We start from the raw sequence: 17,050 nt of genomic DNA on the forward strand, positions 1-17,050 counted from the left end.
TGCGGAATGTTGTTTCGTTCCCTGGAACCCAATACTCGGTACGGCTTGAGCTCGGTCGACTTCTTTTGTCTGCGCTCAAGCGCGTCGATCGTTAATATATTGCAACTAGTCTTTGTGTGTTTGCAGACTGCATACTTGAGACTCGAACAGGAGAAAATATTTTAGTTCGCGCACCGAAGACGTACTCTAACGCTCTGAGTATCTTAAACAGCTAACAGCAGTTCAATATGTGTCGATTCCGGTCCCGCAGACGATATCGTATCGCCGCCTGTTTTAAAATAAGGTAATAGCGTACCTAATGACACAGAGACAATTGTGTCATATTGATGTGACTGTGTCGTTAGGTAGTAACATACATAATGACACATATCATATGTCATAGTCAAACACTACCATCCAATAGTGAAGATTGTTTTATATTTAGATATGTGGCCAGTTTGACTGTAAGATAACAGAACTGATTGTGATTTACAAATCTAAATAAAAATGCATAAGTTAACAAAGAAAAGACAAGGTTCTGATACATCAAGTGGGTGCAGCAGTCTAATTGAAACGGAGTTGTCACCGCAAAGAAATAACTCTGACCTGGATGAAAGCCAGCTGACAAAGGAGGAGTCTTTGAAATTAAGAAATCAGCATTATGCGTAAGTAATTTTAGATTTTTGAAGGCTTAACATGCATCATTTAAATAAAAATAAATTTCTGATATTTTTAATTTTGAAATTTTTATTTACTTTCGCTTTAATTTAACCCTGTTTGTGCAATCGTTATTTTTTTGTATAGACTATGGTACTAAAAATTCTGGTACATACTCTAACCGGTATGCTGCCCAGGGAACAGACAAATTTATAACTTTTTTTAAAAATTAAGATTTTTACATCGAAAATATTGTTTTGAAATAGCTTTTTAATAAACATGAAGCAAATCATCCTTAAAACACTGCAAAGTAATTGTTGGTTTTATGTTGGCAATAACAGCCTATAATTTAATAATTTACCAGCATTGCTAAACTTAATTTTTTTTCATACAGAATTGACATATTGAAGATTTTTGTATTTTCTGTATTTTGCAGATAATATTTATTACATTTATACATCAAAAGAATGGATTTTTGACACTGCTAAAGTTTATTCCTTTCTAAAATATTTAATATATAATGTAAGATTTCTTAAAATTATGAGGGCATCAGTTTTCCAATAAAATCATCAAAACAATAAAAATATGAATTTAAAGATATTTTCATACTGAACAAACTTCCTAAAAAAAGTTTTAGTCCTGCTGCTATGCTTTGCTTCCAACCAAATCCAATTCAGTGAGATCTGTTTAAAGTTAAAAATTAAAAAAATCTAGCAGTTAAAGCGCCAATAAGGTGTGTAAAAATATTTAAACTGCAGATTTCATTTGCATACACTCTAAAAATCACAGGACAGTTTAAAGTATTATATTGTTTGTATTAAGGTTATATCATTACATCATTGAATTTCCCCATGTGTTTATTGTAATGAGTCTAATGACTGTATACAATACAACGGAAATTCCTAATTAGTATTTTATTAAGTGCATTTACAACTCAAAGATCAATCAATCTATTTATGTTGTATAAGCCTAATTAATTGAAATATTAGTAACAGTTAAGTAAACATAGTATGACTAAGGCAAGTAAAAATTTAAAGGTTTAAAAATTCCAAGAAATTGAAATGTTTGTAACAGTAAACATAGATTAATTAAGGCAAGTAATAAATAAACCTTAAAAAAATCTTATTTAATATGTGGTGACCAGTACAAATTTTGGTCTTTAAATGTTCCTTGAGTCAATGAGTCTCATTGATACCTTTGATTTTGTTCTAAAGTCGGTTGTTAAAAATACTCTGCGTTATCAACCTATGACATATTTACATAATAATATAACTTTTGTTTAAATTATGTGGCTCCGACAAAAAAAAGTAAGGCAGCACTTTTTTGCTTATTTACAAAAGTAGTTTTCAACACTAACAGTGTTTTTTTTCTAACTTATGTTATATTAATACAACTTTTGTTTAAACTATTTAGCTCCAAACAAAAAAAATAAAAACACCAGCACTTTTTGCTCATTTACAAAAGTAGTTTTCAACACGAACTGCAATTTTATCTAAAAAAATACAGTGGGTTCTAGTGACCGACATGTGACACCCAAGCATAATTTTGAGACCTTAATTTGCAATGGCCACCATATAAAGCTAAAGGAATACCAGTATTGGGTGGTCAGAAACACAAGGCTGAACCCAACGAACATTGTTTCTGAAGTCCGATAGTTATTTTAAGTTTATCAGAATGGTATTCTGTTGGATATAAAAACTTTAAACCTAAATTTCAATAAATTAATTGCTTTGGTATTTTATTTTATTAAAAGCAGTCTTAGAAATTCATGGCCTACTTAATTAAGTAATGCCTGTCGAATAGTAAATTGAGGATATCCGCTGATGTGTAATCTGACACTAATCCTTTTTAGGTTATGTGTAGTACCTTATTATATAATAATCCTTTTGGTATCTTATTACAGGTCGGTTACGTCATTGTTTTTCCGCCACGACCCACTAATGATTGTAAAGGGGAAAAAGCAATATATGTTCGATGAGAATGGAAATCAGTATCTAGATTGTATTAACAATGTCGCTCACGGTAAAAAAAATTGCACAACTAGATTCTGTTTGTCTGTTTGATGTGATTTTAATTATTAACCAGTGGAATAACCATACCCGCACTGTCATTATGTAAACCTCAGTTTCAAATGTCCATTGCCTTAAGCTAGTTATTCTGTTTGTGTGTTTTCTTTGTACAGTAACTGGTTTTAATGAAAAACTAGTTGAATAAGCGTTTTACATATTTACATTGTCATCATGTAAACCTTAGTTTCAAATGTCCATTGCCTTAAGCTGGTTGTAAGTTTTGTGAACACACAATGACCTCTTGAGAACTGTCAGCTTGTCAAACCTTATCAGGAATTTATAACTCAACAAATAACAAGTCAACCAATCACTGGGTTGCATGTATAAGGGGTGGGGAGGTTGTTTGACAGCACTTGAAATTTATATTCTCTAATTTAAAACTAATCAGTAATCCTGTACACAATGTACACTGTAAAGTAAATTTACCAGGATATTCTTTTTACCACAATGTTTCGCCGCAGCAAACACAAATAATTTTTTTTTATGTAATTCCAATTCAAATATAACCCAGTTCTTGAACTAAAGCATTAAGTTTTTTAGTATAGTACTTTGGGGGGAAAATTGGACACAGCACATAATATTTAAGTATCCTGATTGTGTTTTAACAATTAACAGCGGTCGATGGGAGTCATAAGGATACGATTTTATATTTCTTTAAATGTTTTTGTTTACTACAAAATGGAGAAGAAAACAGAATGAACGAGTGTCCCAACTTCTCCCACCCTTTTTATAATAGCACAACATTAACATACCACCACAACAAAACAATAGTTTTTAAAAGAAAACAAGAACAGATTACCGTACACTGTACATCAAATGTTTTGTAAACATTAACATTTCTATTTTCTAAGTTTATATAAATATATATATTTTATTTGAAGTGGGCCACTGCCACCCAGCTGTAACTGCTGCAGCTACACAGCAGATCTCCCAGCTGTACACCAACTGTCGTTACCTCAATGACAACTTATCCACATATGCTCACAGAATTACAGAACTTTTTCCACAACCACTCAACGTCTGCTTTCTTACCAACTCCGGGTAAATTTATACTATTTTTATTGATTTAACAAAAATAATTTAGGCATTGAAAGTTACTTTTTAATACATGAATAATTCTTTTTATATTATATAGTAGGATGAGGAAAGCTGGGACAACTTTGTATTATAGTAGGATGGGGTAAGACGGGCACCTTAAGTACATAATATCTAAATGTCCTGATCGTGTTTTAAACAAATAACAACAGTCTGTGGAAGTTGTGAGGATACGGTTTTATAATTCTTTGAATGTTCTTTGTTTACTACCAAATGGAACGAAAAAATGAAATGGAAGGTGTCCCATCTTCCCTCTCCCTAATCTATTGTTTCCAACTTTTACATATTAAGTATCTGTTGTAAATATTGCAAAAAAATATAGTTTCACATAATTTTAGTTGCAAACTAAACTAAACTAAACACATAATGTTGACGATGATTACTTTGATCTACAACTAATTCAAATTGACATAACAGGTCAGAGGCAAATGACCTTGCATTGCAATTAGCAAGGGCACATAGCGGTGGTACTGAGGTGATAACACTGGATGCAGCATACCATGGTCACACACGATCATGTATGGAAATAAGTCCTTATAAATGGGTGGATAAGGTCAAAGACAAGCCAAGCTATGTACATGTGGTGGGTACTGAATAATCATAATAATTTTAACTTATTAATAATAACATTATTTGTCTCTTCGATTACGGTAGCGAATATTTAGAAATGTTTTAAACAAAAAAAGAATACAGAGGTAAAACAACAGTTGTTAAAACACGCCTATAGAAAAACAAATTCACATTTAATTGGAAGAAAATAAACGTATTTGCTACACCTAGCTGACAAACGAGCCATTCAAGTTTATTCAAGTTAAACTTCTAATAGAAACAAAAGTGTACGTAAAGACAAACACAAACATAAATTAGTTTTTTGTTATTACCTGTTACCTGTTTGGTAGCAATTTTTTATATTTAACAAAAAATACATGGTTATAACTATACACAACAATGCAGCGTCAGGTAATAAAATCCAAAACAAAAATTAGCAAAATCTGTATAATATCGAATCAGCATTTTTCTAATAAAAACAAATATTGCTAAAGTAAAAACAACAAATGATAAAACCACGTCACTTAAAATATGTCCTATTGTTTTTGCAATATTCATAATTAATGTTAATTTAACAGGCATCATCGCCTGATGTTTATGGCGGAAAACATGCAGATGCTGAAAACCCAGCACATGAGTATGCTATGGACGTCAAACACATCATCAACAATATAAAACAGGATGGTAAACAGGTGAGAACAATGAACACAAATTTCAATGGCTTAAAATAACATTGTTTGCATGTAATTAGTGGTTAGACTCTTGAATTGGTAAGTATGTAAAAGAAATCATAATTGGAAATGTTTAAGGAAATTCTAACAAAAACAAAAGTTTGTTTGTGGGCTTGTTTTTCTACTTTCCCCTTAAATGTAAAGATGTTGTTATCTAGTCTTGATATCTGTGTTCTATGAGGTAGGGGCCAAAAATGATCTTTAAATAGGCTAGACCAGTATGGGTTGTGTTGTATCATTTACTTGTTCACAGTTGTCCTCTTTTATCATGGAATCTATGCAAAGCTGTGGAGGACAAATTCTGCCTCCTTCTGGCTACATGTTGGAAGCATTCAGGTGCAAAAATTGGCGTGATGCATCTTGCCCCTTCTCTACAAATAAAGCCTTGGTCTTTCCGTGTGAAATATTCAATGTTTTACAATTGTGATTTACTGATGTTTAGTAAACTTGAGAACAGGAAATGTGTGTAGTTTCTTGTTATGACATTTGTGTTTTTTTTCCAGGCATGTTCATGAAGCTGGAGGCTTGTGCATTGCTGATGAGGTGCAAGTTGGGTTTGGGAGAGTTGGGACTCACTACTGGGCCTTTGAAACACAGGTGTGTATGACTATGTGTAATAAAGCAAGTTTAAACTAGGGGGGTGTTTGGGTAAAAGCCAAATCTAGCCTAAATCCCAGGTCCTCACTCATACAGAATAAAAAAAAAGTTCAAACTTCTTTGAAGCAGAATGTACGCGATGGGCATTGGCAATTGTACATCAAAATATTCGAAATTGTATCAGACTTTTAAATAAATTCCGCAAATCTGACCCCGAATCCTGTGCGCCTGTGCTCATAGAGTTAAATCTTCCATTTTATTGAAATAAGAGGCTGAGGATGCCATTTAATTAGGCGAAATATATATCTCCTAAGTTTTAATATACAATTGGTTGGACTTGAATTTTGTCTGTTAGCATTTTCATAGCACCAGCTTCTTACTGTAATATACTTTTTTGCGCATGATAGCAATTTCTTCTGCTTTAAATGCACCAATTCAGATACTAACAAATCCACCAACCAATGGTACTGAGTTAAACATTTTGTCAACAGGGAGCATTGCCGGATATTGTTACAATTGGAAAGCCAATGGGAAACGGACATCCCATTTCCGGTGTGATTACTTCACAAAAAGTTGCAGAATCTTTCAGAAAAATCAGTGACCACTACTTTAACACGGTAAACATAATTATTAGTTTTATGCTGTATATTCAGTTTCTCAGTTCCATAAACTATTTCTCGGCCATTTTAAGGACCATGCATAAAAGTATTCTGTAAGCCTATTTGTATGGATTTAAAATTTGAAAATTTCTCAAGTTTTTTGCTGTTTATTTAGTTTTCCAGTACCATAACCTATTTTTATGCACTTTTGTGAACCATGCATAAAATTATTGGATCTAAAATGTAACAATTTTTTAGTGTGGGCATGATTGCACATTTTTAAAGCTGACCAGATATACAACTAAAACTTAACTCAAACTACTTTAATTGTTTTAAACAGTTTGCTGGAAACCCGGTGTCCTGTGCGATTGGTCACGCTGTGTTGGATGTAATCAGTGATGAGAAACTGCTGAAACATGCAGAAATTGTGGGAAACTATGCTTTGCAAGGAATGCAAAAACTTAAAGAGAAACATCAGCTAATTGGAGACGTGAGGTAAGACCCTCCATGCTCATATGACCCTTATTGTTTTCACTTTATGTTGCTTAATATGGGTTATGGCTATTACTGTTGGAAATATGTATGTAACTTCTTGCTTTATCCTCGCATGGCTGGAAAACAACAGTCGTTAAACACGAGTGTTTTGTTTTATACACCTGGTGCCAGCTTACGAGTTACCAAGTATTTTTATGTGTTGCTGATAAATTAGATAACCCATTAGTGACCACTGGGTTTGAGCAATTGCTGTAAAGTGTCTTGCCAAAGGACACATACGCCCGCAATTATAGCAGCGAATTGCCTTTAACCCATTACCTCTGGGTTAGAGGCAGGTGCATTACCCAACTGTGCTACGGCTCCGGAAAATAAGATGCAATAACAGCAACCTGTGCAAAAATCTAATACCAACAGCTACTAGTTTTCTATAAACTGTAATTTTAAAAAGATGAAACAGTTAAACTATGCTCTATGCTCTATGAATAGATTCAAAGCAGAATCAATTGCCAATTAAACAAAGGAATCATGAGTAATCATTATTTCCTTCTGTCATTGCACATTCAGATTTCAATAAAACAAAGAATTACAATAGTAGTTAATTATGAACAAACGATCATACAATTATTTGCTACAAAATAATACAGGTTTGTTTTTATGTGTGACTAAAACACCTGCGTGAGCATTGGGCTGGAATATTGGCGGATAATTGTTTTGTCCAAGGACACACGCCAATAATAGCAGCAGGGTGGCGACTTTAAGAACACTAAAGTCTAAAAATATATATAATATATATTAAATACCAATATAAAATGATTTAATCAGGAAATTTCCAAACTTTTGATGCATGTGATTCATTATTACATAAAAAACAGTTTACAAAAAATTATTCATCAAGTCGAATAATTCAATATGTGCAGTTACGTAACCAACAACAACCGGTAAAAGATTTCAAAAAGAAAGCTGACACAATAAAAAAAACTTTTAAGTAAAACAAATAAATTGCACAAACTATATCCACCACATACCAATCTCACATGAAAACCAACAGTTTAATTTTGAAAAAAATACAAAATAATTTATGTTAGTCTTAGGAATTACCGAAACTTTTTAGGCTAGCAATTCTTAAACCCAATCTACGTTGTAATCTAAATCAACATATAACAGTCTAATGAACAGAAAGACATACATATTATAATACTTGATTATTAAGTGTCCAAGCACTATTTGCAAGGCTCTAACAAAAACTGGAATTTTATGTACCCGCCTACTGCTTTAAATTGATTTAACCACTGTGTATTTTCTAAAACCTGCTTTATTGTCCACAGAGGGATTGGGTTGTTCCTAGGAATGGAGTTAGTAAAAGATCGAACCAAGAAAACCCCTGCTACTGATGAGGCATATGAGATATTACACAGGTGGAGCCTATAAAATATATATAATATATATATAGGACTTTTTTCAGCTATTTTTCAGAAATCTTTTTTTTTACATTCGATTGAAAGTCACCAACAACTCTTGTATTATTATTAATTTCGTTTAGGTAAAAAGGGCCAAGTTCAACCTAAATTCCAGGCCCCATGGGGTAATTGGGCCATAGAATGAAATGTTAAAGGGAAGTGTTACTGTGTTGAATTTGAATAACATTGAAGTGACACTGTGCCTCTGTGTAGAGCTTAGATCAATATGATTGTTAACTATTATTATTCGTAGTCATACTGTAACTTATGACAGAAAAAGCAAGACATTACACAATAAATAACACATATTTTAACATTTATATATATAAATCAATATAAAACATATATCAGTCAATGTAACAACTTGAAAATGGGTCACCATTTCATTTGCTTAGTAAGCTTTTTGACTCTGATTTTCGTTAAATTATATGGAAATGTGCTTCATTAATTTATGTTTGCCAATTGGGTTGAACCACAAATGGTAGGCACTGCAGTGCACTATTCAATATCCACAATATAAATAAGCTATTATATAAGCTATAGCTGTACTAAATCTAATCTAAACCACCAACATGCAACACACATACATACATTGGTATTACCATATAGGCGCCGAGTTTTGAAACGTAGTGAGGATGTGAAGTCTATTTTTTACTCTTTTATGATGTAATACAATTGTGAGTCTTGTGACGTCATAATAATACCTATATAACTACATTTGGGCCCTTGTAAAACAGTCAAAACTGACAATATCGTATTACTATCCTTTTACTAATAAATTTCTGACAAACTTTACTTTAGGATGAAAGAACGCTTCATTATCATAAGTGTTGACGGACCTAACAACAACGTTTTGAAATTCAAACCACCCATGTGTTTTAGCAAAGATAATACTGACCAATTACTGCAGGTAAATAAGCACTGCTACAATTTTAAATTTTTTACACAAGGGGTTATGAAAAATATACTGAAAACCCAATGGCACAGACATTGATGTCTGTATTGCATTTTTGCACTGTTACCTTAGTAAAAAAAAAACAAAATATAAAAAAAAGAGTAAAAAGTTGAAAAAATGTGAATTAACTAATGTTATAGCAATATGGAGAAAATCCAACTATAGGGGTAGGCGAAACCAATTTTGAAATTTACTAATTTTTCTTTAAAATTGATGTTTCGTAAATACATTGTTTCATGGGGTATACTCAACTAGATGTCTGCTGTAGAAGGGGAAAACAATTTTGCAATTCTATTATTGAATTCTCTTTAAAAAATGCTGTTTCATGGGGTATACCCAATTATATGTCATTGTCTGCTACTGCCAGTAAGGCAAAAATATCAAGTATATTGGTAATACACCTTATAGGTGAAAATACAATTGAACTGTATACATTGTTTTAGGCTCTGGATGATGTTATCACTAATGTTAGCGCATCTGATGACAGCAGTTCCAATAAAAAATCAATGGAAGTCCCTAAAGTCAAACGCGCTGTGTTGGTTCAATGAATAAAGCAGCACATTTTAAAAATGTTTGCTGTTTTAAGCCATAGTTTTATTATGTATAATATGTAACGACTAGTACCCTTGATTTTTGTTCAAGTGATATGTAATTCTATATATTATATACATTTTTTTTAATGACTAGGTGCACGTGTTTGTTTTAAAACATTTTGTTTAAAAAAAATGAGCCGTATTTGTATATTTAGGAATGTGAAACTTTTGTGTAATTCTATATATTATTTACATTTTTTTAATGACGAGGTGCACAGGTTTGTTTTAAAACATTTTGTTTGAAAGAAATTGAGCTGTATTTGTATATTCAGGAATGTGGAACTTTTAACTTGTAAAAATATACAGCTTTGGTAAAGTATGGCAGAAAACAGTTTTTTACCAGAAGGCACGCAGGTGCTGATAGATATGCTTAATATCACTTTAAAGGTGTAATAAAAAATAAAAAAATGCTGAGAAGCTACAAAAACGCATTACATGTAACAGGGTTGAGGTCCAACTTTACTGGCATGTTATTCCAATATACAGGGGATTCGACCCACTGTTCCGCTATTGGTTCTTACAAAATCCCTGAGGTAAGCAAGTTCTAGAGTGCCCACAACAATATAAATTATATATATATACAAAAACATTTTTATATTTTTTTTAATTTTCTGCTTTATTTTATTTCTTTTTTATTAAATATATATATATATATGGGCCTACCTATTATTTACTGAACTAAACAAACTTTGCCAAATTAAAACGAATTTATTCAGTTTTTCCTCAAACAAACAGACAGACACAAAGGGCAAAAAGAAAACAAAACATAGTGCATGCCTTGCAGCAGTTGGTGTACTTAACAGAAAGCTGAAAATAGAAAACAAGCATTCATAGTATAAGAATAGTCAAACAATAAGTATACAACACATCTTTAGTGTGGGATACTTAAAATTGAAATGCTATCGCTAAGCACACAGCAATTTTTTTTCTTTCTGGAGTTTCTGCATTATACTAACAACAGTTCTCTAGATTTTATAAAATCATAATTTTTTTATCAGATTTTAAATTTCCAGACTTAAAAAGATCATAATTTGAAACTAATATATCAAATAATTGACAATTTTAATCAACATGTAATATGTAAACACATGAAACAGTAGTCCAGTGTCCAATATTTTTATATGAAAACAACACGATTTTGCTTGATTTTCAAGAAAAGCACAATTGCGGTTAAAATAACAGAGCCAGACTTTTAACCTAATAACTAGGCTACCTAATTGGTAGAATCTTCACACAAAATATAACAGTATTTTACTCTGCCACATTTTACAGCAGATTAAAAGTCAACAGTTTAAGTTGTCAAAATAGGTGTTGTGCGCAAATAATGGTTAGATATTTTAACTTTTCTTTAAATTTACTCTTCACTGTGCCAAATTAAAATAAGAACACGAAAAGTTAAAGAGTACTTTACAACACATCAGCATGCTACTCTTAAACACCAAACAGTCACAGTCTCTGGCCTTAAGTTGTGGGCACCACAGCTAGTCTTTTTAATAAGAGCAAAAACAACACGATTGCAAAAAAGTTTGCTGCAGAAATTGCAGAACTAATATGCTACCAGCCATATATAGCAAATCGACAGATTACTGTGTAGAAATTACATCTAAAATTGTAACTTACAGTTACGATTTTGCGACCAGAGAGCCAGCTGCGTAGCTTACTGAGCTATCACTATGCACGCGACATTTGCTTGACTGCTTGTAGTCCAAAAACTTGAATTCAAGACGGAGACCGTTTCCATTTTGAGCAGTTTTAACAGCCTAAAATATTAGAGTTGGTCATATAAAGTAGATATATTGAATGTAACCACAAATTTAAAATTGCAATTCTGATGTTGATACTTTTTTAGAAACAGAGAAAGAGCAAACATAAGATAACATTAGTTTTTTGATGTGTAAATATTTTGAGTTGATTTGAACCATTCAGGGCAGTATTCGACCATAAATAAGTATCAGAAATGTAAAACCTTTAAAAACAGTTTTTAACTCTTCCGTTTGTTCAAACTGTACACAAACCACAAGCAAGAATTTACATTTACTAGGTTTACTACAAGCATATTTCTAGAACAAAAAGATCAAATCAAATTTACAATCCGTAACAAGGTATTCTTAAAACTTTGGTGGTATCATCAAATCAAACCTAACAATTTGAAGCAAAATTTTGATTTTTTGTTGGTATATTCCTTTAAAGTCTAAACCCACTAGAATTTATGACTGTTTATAGCATAAAACTTCATTACAATGGGCCTATCTTAAGTTGCAGTTAAATTGATCTAAATTTTATGTCAGAGAATTCTGCTTACATTTAGCATAACAGCGATAGGATGACGTCCACATATTGTATTTTTATAAGCAGCCAAGTATTCATAAAATCCCTCTGGGTCCAAATTCTCAATCAACTGCATGCCCTGAAACAAAACACTATAATTAAGCTAGAAAATAGAAACAGGTGTAGCAAAAGGAATAATTTATATTTTACCTTTTCGTATGTTGACTATTGAAAAAAAAACCTAATTATGTGAAGATGTTCTCTTTTAGGAAAATTATATGGGGTTTGTGGACAGTATTATAGAAGGGAGGAGTAAAATAATTTAGATATATATTTCTATTTTATATGGGTGAATTCCTTGTCTCAGAAACTAGTGTTCATCTAATTTGACTCATTACCCTAGCAACCTTTTATGTACATTGTATATATACAGTGTATATTGTATATATACAGAATATAACTGATTTATCCTTGTGTGACTGGCCAACAGTGGTATATGGTTGACAATTTAGACAGATAATATATTTCGGTTACAATCCAAGCACCCCGCCATGTCGTCGATAATTAGACATTAAACATACATATAATGTGTTTTTGCTACTTCATTTTCAGACAATATTTCGAGTTTGAGTGGCTTAAAAACAAGGTACAGTAAGCAACATTAGGCGCCGTGGCAAAGTGTCTGCGCACGTGCCTGTAACCCAGCCCTAATGGGTTCAAAGTTCGTCGCTGTTACCATTGATGGTGTATATGTCCTTGGGCAAGACACTTAACAGCAATTGCTCCAACCTAGTGGTCACTAATGGGTTGTCCAAATTATCAGCCATACATAACAAATACAAAGAAAATAATCACCCACAAAGTAACATGCATGGTAACTCGTAAGCTGGCATGAGGTGTATGAACACCCGTGTTATAACGAATGTCGTTTTCCAGCCACACAAGGATAAACAAGTCATTCACTCATTCATTCATTTATTAGAGAGCTTCGGACTTTGGGTTGCAATTTCAACAGCAACAGCATTTTAGTTCAATCTTTATGTATAGCATAATACCTTTCGATCAAGTGCTTCAATTGATTTATATATTTCACCATGTTGTTCATCATACCGTGTGTATTGGAATCTTCTTCCTATATTATAATAAAAATGCATTTAATCAACACAGAATGCATGGCTTTGTACACCCCATGCCAGTTTTGAGTTGGAACTTGGTAGATAATTGCTTTTTTTGTAAAACCCTTTTATGATTACTGGATTGTAGTTTAGTAAAGTGCTAACAATTCCTAATTTAACTCATTTTAGTAAACAGTAGACAATATAACCATAAACTTGGCTCAAATCAAATCTTACCAAGTTGAATTTTTAACTGTAAGCGTGTTTTAAAAACTGTTGTTTTGTCGCTATATCTGGTTTTTTGTTTAAAGTATTTCTAAATCTTTGTTATCGGAATCGAAAAAACGGATAAAGTTATTATTATTATTATAATTGTGTTTTTTAGCAAATTCACCAACTAAAAAAAGGACTTCTTACCCCAGTGGCAGAAATCGGATGAAATGACGAAAACATTGTTTGGGTTATTCATATATTTTGCAAGTATCTCCCCATACAATTTTTCTGATGCTTGATCTAAACTTCCCACTAGAATTGGAACGATTGTGAACTGGCCTTTTTTGCTGAAGAAAAATAAGAAATGGAAAAAAAATTGAATCAATGAATGCAACTTACTTTATCATCGCGAAGCGAGTAAAAGATAGTGTTAAACACAGGTATTCTGTTTCTTACATCTTGTGCCAGCTTCGAGTTACCAAGTATGTTACTTTATGAGTGATGTTTTTTGGGGGATTTTTTTGGTATTAATATTTTATATTTTGCTGGTACTACTACCATGCATGAAATACTTATTATGAACTAGTTTAAAATAAGTCCTGTCCTTTGTTTAATGTTTTGTGGCATCACCCACAGATACAGATAAAAAAAATTGTATGTACTACATAAAAATGCTTAATATAATCTAAAGATTCCACCAGAGTTTTAAAATACAAAACAGGCTCTATATGAAAAATACAGAAGTTATACCTTTCCATAACTTTGGCAATGTAAGGCAGTTGCATTTCAATGCTGTGTTCATCTTCGTCAACACTCTGACTCATTGTTCTAAATTTTCCTGTCCCATACAGTTCTTGATAAACTGCAAACAATAAAAACACACTCTTGGATCATCTGGATATGTCATACTTTTTTTATAATTGAGGATATATAATTTATTAAAAACATTTCATAAATTTATTTTATAATTAAAAAATAAAATTTCACCTTCATAATTTTTATATATATATAAATTATTTTTATATGCTAAAAATTGGTATAGTTAAAAAACCTACGAAGAATTTTGTTACCCAGTTATATAAAATGAAATACGGGGTATGTGACGTTGTGGGATAAGGTGTGTTAAAAATAAAACTTTTTTAACAATTGAGTAGCATTTATTACTATTTTCATTGGCACTTAATTTCCCTTATCTAAATTTTGCTTAAACTTGCACCAACGTATTGTAGCGGCGTGTCTGTGCTCCTGATATTTTTTTATTGCTAGGAACGATAAATTTAATGTAGATTATGAATTAAATTGTGCTTTTAACCCCTTCTTATGCCTATTCAAAATAACAACACCATATGTTATAAGTTTAAACACCAAATAAGGTGCAATCATAGGCGCCAAACCTGCAGTGGCAAGGTAGGAAGGCCTCCCCTAGAATTTTATGCGTTACATTAACTCGTAAAAAAAAAACCAAAAAGTTACTTTTGTTTTATTTTAATGAGTATGTAACTATTCCTGCCTCTCTTGTTTTATAAAAGTGTGGCGCCTACGCCTATATGGGTGCAATACATACAAAGCATTTGGCAAGCCACTGGCAACTATCTTGGCAATTTTTTCCTTTATTATTAAAATGATATGTTAATAATTTCTTACCTTCCTGGTCAATTTTGAGGTTGTAGAGTGGAGTAATGTAGGTAGAGGTTGGAGAGAGCGCACATTCTTTTAAGTAAAAATGATGAGACGGGCCAAGAATGAAAACCTTTTCCCTATATTAAAATAATGTAAAATTATCAACCAAATAAAATGTACAGATTATGCAACATAAAACCCACTTCCATTTTAATAAGGACTTCAATTTGGAAATGTTATGATTGTGTTTGCCAATTTGAAGTTTTAAGAACACCTAAAAAACTTTTAAAGGTGATTGAATCTAATCTAACTTGCTTTAACCCTAAGTGGCCAGAAAACGACAGTGGTAATAACATGGATGTTCTATTTCATACACCTCGCATCTTGTCCTCTGTTTTTCCCGATCTTGTCCTCTGTTTTCCAAAGGCTAGTCCCCTCATTCTTAATTCTACTTCTTGTGTTACCTCTTCCAAATGTTTGCTTAGTATCTTACTATCTTATTATACTCACACAGTGTTTGGGTCAATTTGTGAAAAAGCATGAGCAGCACATGAACCACAATAGGAATAACCAGCATGTGGTGAAATAATGGCACGTGCTGGTCTGTGGTTCGAACCCGAAGCATCAGATAACCATTTACTCAATTGCATGTCTAGGTCTTCGCCTGCATTGATTTTATGGTTAAAATTTATCAATACTATATAACTCAAAAACACCACTGTTAGTATTAAGCAGTGTATGGTAATACATATTGTGTAAGTCATATAAAAAACAGGTCATTATTATATGTACAGCAGATCTGCTTAATAAAAGAAACGGTGCTAGTGAAGAATCTCCCCCCCCCCTTATTTGCTAACCACCAACCACTAACTACTAACCCCTATAACCAATAACCCCCTAACCATTAACACCTAACTTCTTAATCTAGTGGTTGGGGGTTATTAGTGGTTAGCAAATAAGGTGGGGGGAGATTCTTCACTAGCACCAAAGAAACAACATGAAACGTAGATTTGTAACCTGTTATACATACCTTTACCTTCATACCAACTACCAGCATGAGATGCCCGACGTGAAGGCATCGTGGCCTGTTTATTCCCAATTTTTGAGATATTGAGCTATAAACTAAATACTGACCTAATGAGCACAGTTTTGTATCTTTATAAAATATACAACGTATTATAATTTACTATGATTGCCATAGAATACGTAGTAGATGCATGTCATATAAAATCTTTGTTTAAAAAAATATCCCCTTTAACTGGGTAGTGGGTACGTAAGTGCAAGTAAAAACTAAATGTATATTAGGGCAGAGTCGTATAAACACCGAGTAGTCCAACTGCCGTCTATGTGTGTCCAAAATAGAGCATAAGTGGTGACTTTGACAATGGGTTTAAACGAACTTGTTAAGTTTTGTTTGTGTTTTCCTATTGTGGGAAGGTGTAAAACAGCTTCTATTTACCTTACCAAACATTTTTTAGAAAAAATGTATAAATTTAGCCCCATTAAATGACTAAAATGTCGCAAATCAACCGCTTCTAATTCTAATTTTTGACTTTTTTTGACACAGAAAATAAATAACACATGTTTTTTACATTTTTCAACCTTTAAATTTGTTTTTAGGCCCAAGTTTTTCTGTACTTTACCGAAAAACATACATTTTCCCTATACCTACTGTGTTATTTTGGTTCCAAATTGCCGTTCAATTTGTATTTTACGTAACAATGGGTTGGACTACTCGGTATTTCTATGGCTCTGTATTAGGGTTTAGGGTAGGTATACGTTAACAGAGTCTTTCTGATAGTTACCATTAATTTTGATAGGACAGTGTATATGTATACGCTCTAATGTAATTACAAATATTTTATACTTCGTAAAAATTACATATTTCGACCACGAGAAATAGACTTCTGAGTGAATAACGAAGTCGTAGATTGCATATATATACTAGGGTTAACATGTTTTTTGTCCAAAATCTTCCAAAAATATTTATTTTATTTCTCAAAAATATATTGTTTCTATGTCTAAAAACTGTTTATAATATTTTACGCATTTCGTTAC

The 17,050-nt window shown here is 32.2% G+C and overlaps 2 protein-coding genes across 4 annotated transcripts; one reads left to right on the plus strand and one right to left on the minus strand.

The window, feature by feature from the left end:
- The first annotated feature begins 377 nt into the window (after positions 1–377).
- LOC149729652 (5-phosphohydroxy-L-lysine phospho-lyase-like) lies at positions 378–10,095 on the plus strand. The gene is made up of 12 exons (XM_089886093.1): positions 378–644; positions 2,540–2,658; positions 3,587–3,746; positions 4,218–4,383; positions 4,928–5,041; positions 5,334–5,416; positions 5,584–5,677; positions 6,169–6,294; positions 6,617–6,771; positions 8,097–8,186; positions 9,030–9,138; positions 9,627–10,095. Exons 1-12 carry the CDS (start codon positions 487–489, stop codon positions 9,729–9,731), a joined length of 1,479 nt encoding a protein of 492 aa, XP_089742219.1. The 5' UTR covers positions 378–486; the 3' UTR covers positions 9,732–10,095.
- On the minus strand, positions 1,154–16,226 carry LOC149729653 (protein MEMO1-like). 3 transcript variants are annotated; one of them, XM_089886098.1, is made up of 9 exons: positions 16,023–16,226; positions 15,503–15,656; positions 15,017–15,129; positions 14,123–14,234; positions 13,577–13,719; positions 13,100–13,176; positions 12,079–12,183; positions 11,397–11,536; positions 1,154–1,319 (listed from the first exon to the last, which is right to left on the minus strand). In XM_089886098.1, the coding sequence occupies exons 1-8, from the start codon at positions 16,069–16,071 to the stop codon at positions 11,399–11,401; spliced, it is 891 nt and encodes a 296-aa protein (XP_089742224.1). In that variant the 5' UTR covers positions 16,072–16,226; the 3' UTR covers positions 1,154–1,319; positions 11,397–11,398. The 3 variants fall into 3 exon arrangements, with proteins under 3 accessions (XP_089742224.1, XP_089742225.1, XP_089742226.1); XM_089886099.1 differs by lacking the exon at positions 1,154–1,319 and adding an exon at positions 4,642–5,451; XM_089886100.1 differs by lacking the exon at positions 1,154–1,319 and adding an exon at positions 7,523–7,541.
- Positions 16,227–17,050: the final 824 nt, after the last annotated feature.

The sequence above is a fragment of the Ciona robusta genome, chromosome 10, assembly GCF_009617815.1.
Source record: "Ciona robusta chromosome 10, ASM961781v2".
Classification (NCBI taxonomy): Eukaryota; Metazoa; Chordata; class Ascidiacea; order Phlebobranchia; family Cionidae; genus Ciona; species Ciona robusta.